Source organism: Elephas maximus, chromosome X (assembly GCF_024166365.1).
Source record: "Elephas maximus indicus isolate mEleMax1 chromosome X, mEleMax1 primary haplotype, whole genome shotgun sequence".
NCBI lineage: Eukaryota > Metazoa > Chordata > Mammalia > Proboscidea > Elephantidae > Elephas > Elephas maximus.
In genome coordinates this window covers 107070435-107074332 of record NC_064846.1, presented here as the reverse complement: position 1 = coordinate 107074332, position 3898 = coordinate 107070435, and the positions used below count along the sequence as shown (strand labels likewise).

The following is a 3898-nucleotide window of genomic DNA, read 5'->3' as shown; positions in this document are numbered from 1 at the left end:
CCTGACCTGTTTTGGCAGCTGTCTCTGGGGCCTATAATAAGGCAGCGGGAGTGAGAGTGAGAAGCAGGGGAACTATTGGTGAACACCCTGATGGCGAAGGGTAAGGGTTTGCATTGTTTACAATACATGTTTTTGATGAGGACTCTTAGCTTCTCTCCCTTTTTTTTTTGTCACCCACAGATCTGGCATATCTTCCTGCTCATAATGAAAATAGTCCTGCTCCATTCAGCCAAGATGAACCTCATGGACATCACCAAGATCTTCTCCCTCCTGCAGCCAGACAAGGAGGAGGAGGACACTGACACCGGGGAAAAGCAGGCTCTCAATCAGGCAGTATATGACAACGACTCCTGTACATTGGACCAGCTTTTGCGCCAGGAGCGTTACAAACGTTTCATCAACAGCAGGAGTGGCTGGGGCGTTCCTGGGACACCCTTGCGTTTGGCTGCTTCTTATGGCCACCTGAGCTGTTTGCGGGTCCTTCTGGCACATGGCGCTGACGTCGACAGCCTAGATGTCAAGGCACAAACACCCCTTTTCACTGCCGTCAGTCATGGCCACCTGGACTGTGTGCGTGTGCTTTTGGAAGCTGGTGCTTGTCCTGGTGGTAGCATCTACAACAACTGCTCTCCTGTGCTCACGGCTGCCCGCGATGGTGCCATTGCCATCCTGCAGGAGCTCCTAGGCCATGGTGCAGAGGCCAACGTCAAGGCCAAACTGCCAGTCTGGGCATCAAACATAGCTTCATGTTCTGGCCCCCTCTATTTAGCTGCGGTCTACGGGCACCTTGACTGTTTCCGTTTGCTTTTGCTATATGGGGCAGACCCTGACTACAACTGCACAGATCAGTGCCTTTTGGCTCGTGTCCCACGACCCCGCACCCTCCTTGAAATCTGCCTCCACCATAATTGTGAGCCAGAGTACATCCAGCTGTTAATTGATTTTGGTGCTAACATCTACCTTCCATCTCTCTCTTTGGACCTAACCTCACAAGATGATAAAGGTGTTGCATTGTTGCTACAGGCCAGAGGTGAGTGGTGAGCAGGGCAGCCATACAAGCTTCCTGCTTGGGGGTCCTAGGGCCCCATATCGCCCCTGAAGCCAATCCTTTTGGGATGAATTGGGGAAAACATCATCTTCTTCTCTTTCCTGGGATCCCAATGGAGAAGAGATTACACATTCCATGTCAGGGAAGGGGTCACTAAGATGAGATGGGGGTAGAACAAGCCCAGTTTCTGGTCCTGGCTTTGCCAATGACTGCTGTGTGGCCTTGAACAAGCCTTGTCTAGGCCTCAATGTGTCCTCATTGGTACCATATATTGGGGGCAGGGTGAGGGACACTTCTGAGAAATGAGAGGGCAGTTAGGGGTGGGGGCCTCCACTGAGAATTGCTCCTCATGACCTGTTTCTCCCTGCTGTAGCTACCCCACGGTCACTACTATCACAGGCCCGTTTAGTTATCCGCAGAGCACTGTGCCAGGCTGGCCAGCCACAAGCCATCAACCAGCTGGATATTCCCCCGGTGTTGATCAGCTACCTCAAACACCAACTGTAGTCTTACAGCCTTCCCAGGAGCCCATAATGCCTCCAAAAACCACCTGGGGACCCAGGTAGTTGAAGAGCATTACAGCTCCACTCATCTATCTGGAGCTGCTCTCCTGCATTATCCTCCACAATAAAATTCTCCACAAAATAAATCCTGGTTGTTGTTGTGTCTGTTGTGTGTGTGGAGGGGGGAGGGGTTGTTGGGGGAAGGGATGTAGTTGGCTGTGGGGAAGGATGGTCTGGTATCTGATGGGCACAATAGTCCTGGCTACTGAAAAAGCAAAAGAGAAAACTAACCCAAAATGGCCCATACCTCCCCAATCAAGATTCTCTAGAGAGTTTAGAGATGAATTGCCCTGGAACCAAGGTCCTGAAGAATCCAAGTGGGTGGAAGGCAACATCAGCTTGCCCAGCCCTGTACCTCCCCACCTATCCTCACTTTCCTGGCTGCTGCAAGGCACATTTTCAGGGGCTGTCCTTGAGCCTCTTATTTGCTTTGAGTGACGTGGCCTAAGAGTCACCCCACCCCTATTCATTCACCTTGAATCGTAGACTACATTCCCACTAGTGTAGTTTATAGTCAAGATCTAACTGGGAAAATAAACCACCAAATAATTACAACAGGAAATTTGATGCAGAATAGAAATTGGTTACACAGGTGATAGGCTGAGAAGCCAAACAGGATAGGAAGGTTAGTGACTGGAGGAAACCAGCACCACCAGAGGGGTAAGTGAAGAAGCGTTTCCAGAGTCCAGGGAAGGGGTTCACTTGCTGGAAACTAGAATCACAGGCCTGTACACGAGAGTTAGAACTATAGGAGAGATACACTTCTGCTGGAGAAACTGCTCAAACTAGAGGAGAAGAAATACCATCTCCTTTCCTGCATCCCTGCCCTCCAATCTGTCTCTCGTGTCTCCCCTTGGGGGAAACCAGAAGTCAACTAATATGACAGCCTGGGAAATGCAGCCTACAGGGATCAATTCCCTTGCAATACAGGACAAAGAAGGGGAAGGTGAAGAATGAAGCCACAGTGGGAGGAGGTGGTGTGACCTAAGCCAGCAACTGGGGCAACGCAGCCGAAGTTGGAACTATGTTGACAACAAGAGCCATAGAGGAGACACAACAGAAAGACTCCCTCCCCAAGGCAGAGGAAGAGGCTTCTTCATTTTTACTGTACTTCTACCAGTTCCTCCCATTGACCAAACCCAGCCCAAAAGTGATTGACTAGAATCCTGGGAAACATAGCATGCAGATGTCAGTTTCCCTATGATGTGAAGAAGAGCAGAGAAAAGATGTGGAATGGATCTGCAGGCAAACAAGCCCTGAATCAGCACAGATATCCACCCAAATCCAGGTACCTTAATTTTGCCAAATCTTCATCCTTCCACAATATCTTCTTGTATTTCCCCTGCATAGCTGCAGGTGGGCATGTGGATGAGCTGTGAAAGGGACACAAGTTGAAGGGGTTGAGAAGGAGAACCCAGATAATCTGTACCCAGGAAGCACTTGAGCTATTTAGATCCCTTCCTGGTACCTTCCCTGACAGCCCCCTGCATCATGACCCTCTATCGTGGGGAAAGGGAGGCAGGAAATAGGACCTTGAACTGACTTGCCTCTGCTCCCTATCACCTCCCTCACTCTCCCTAGGTCCTAGTACCTAAGAGACTTTAGGAAGGAAGGTGAGAAAACTGGGCATCTGTCTCTGTGCTCCTGCCCGTCTCAGCTTCTAGATTTTCATCCTTAGGCAATTTAGAGAATAGTGAAATTGTTTATCTTCAAGGAGCTTGAGAACTGAGGGACAGGGCTGTAAGCAGAGGCAGAGGGCTTTAGGACAGGCCATCTGAGCTCTCTCCCATCTTCTTCCAATCTGGGCTCCTAAGGGGTAGGTTTGTCCAGGACCCAACCCTGGCCCTTCCCTTCATCCTCTAAGTTAGGGCCCTTGGGAATTAGGAGTCAACCTCAGAAGTCCTAGGGCCATGGAAAAGTACACCCTTCACATGGGCCCTGACCAGGGTGGCCTCTCCCATGGCATCTCTCAAGGCATCTGGGACACAGCTTCTCTGGTTGTCCCATGAAAGCAAGCAGACACTGGGCATTTCAGAGGACTTGTGTTCGAGCAGATTATAGGAGTGCACCAAATTCTCAATAGAGAGGAAGTTCTGAAACTCTTAGCCCCATTTCTCAGATGAAAGGACTGAGAATCCAACGAGGTTTACTGCCCATGTTATTGGTATCCCAGCTGTTCAGGTTACTCCTAGTTGTTCTTTTTCCAGTTGCCTGTGCTCCTGGTAGGCAGAGCTAATTTTAAGACCTGGTGCCTTAGTTCCTTCCTCTCCCAGAGCCTCATCATTCA

At 50.0% G+C, this 3898-nt stretch overlaps 1 protein-coding gene across 1 annotated transcript; it reads left to right on the top strand.

The window, feature by feature from the left end:
- Positions 1–204: 204 nt before the first annotated feature.
- Positions 205–1555, top strand: ASB12 (ankyrin repeat and SOCS box containing 12). Its single transcript, XM_049872997.1, has 2 exons — positions 205–1030; positions 1422–1555. Exons 1-2 carry the CDS (start codon positions 205–207, stop codon positions 1553–1555), a joined length of 960 nt encoding a protein of 319 aa, XP_049728954.1.
- The last annotated feature ends 2343 nt before the right edge of the window (positions 1556–3898 follow it).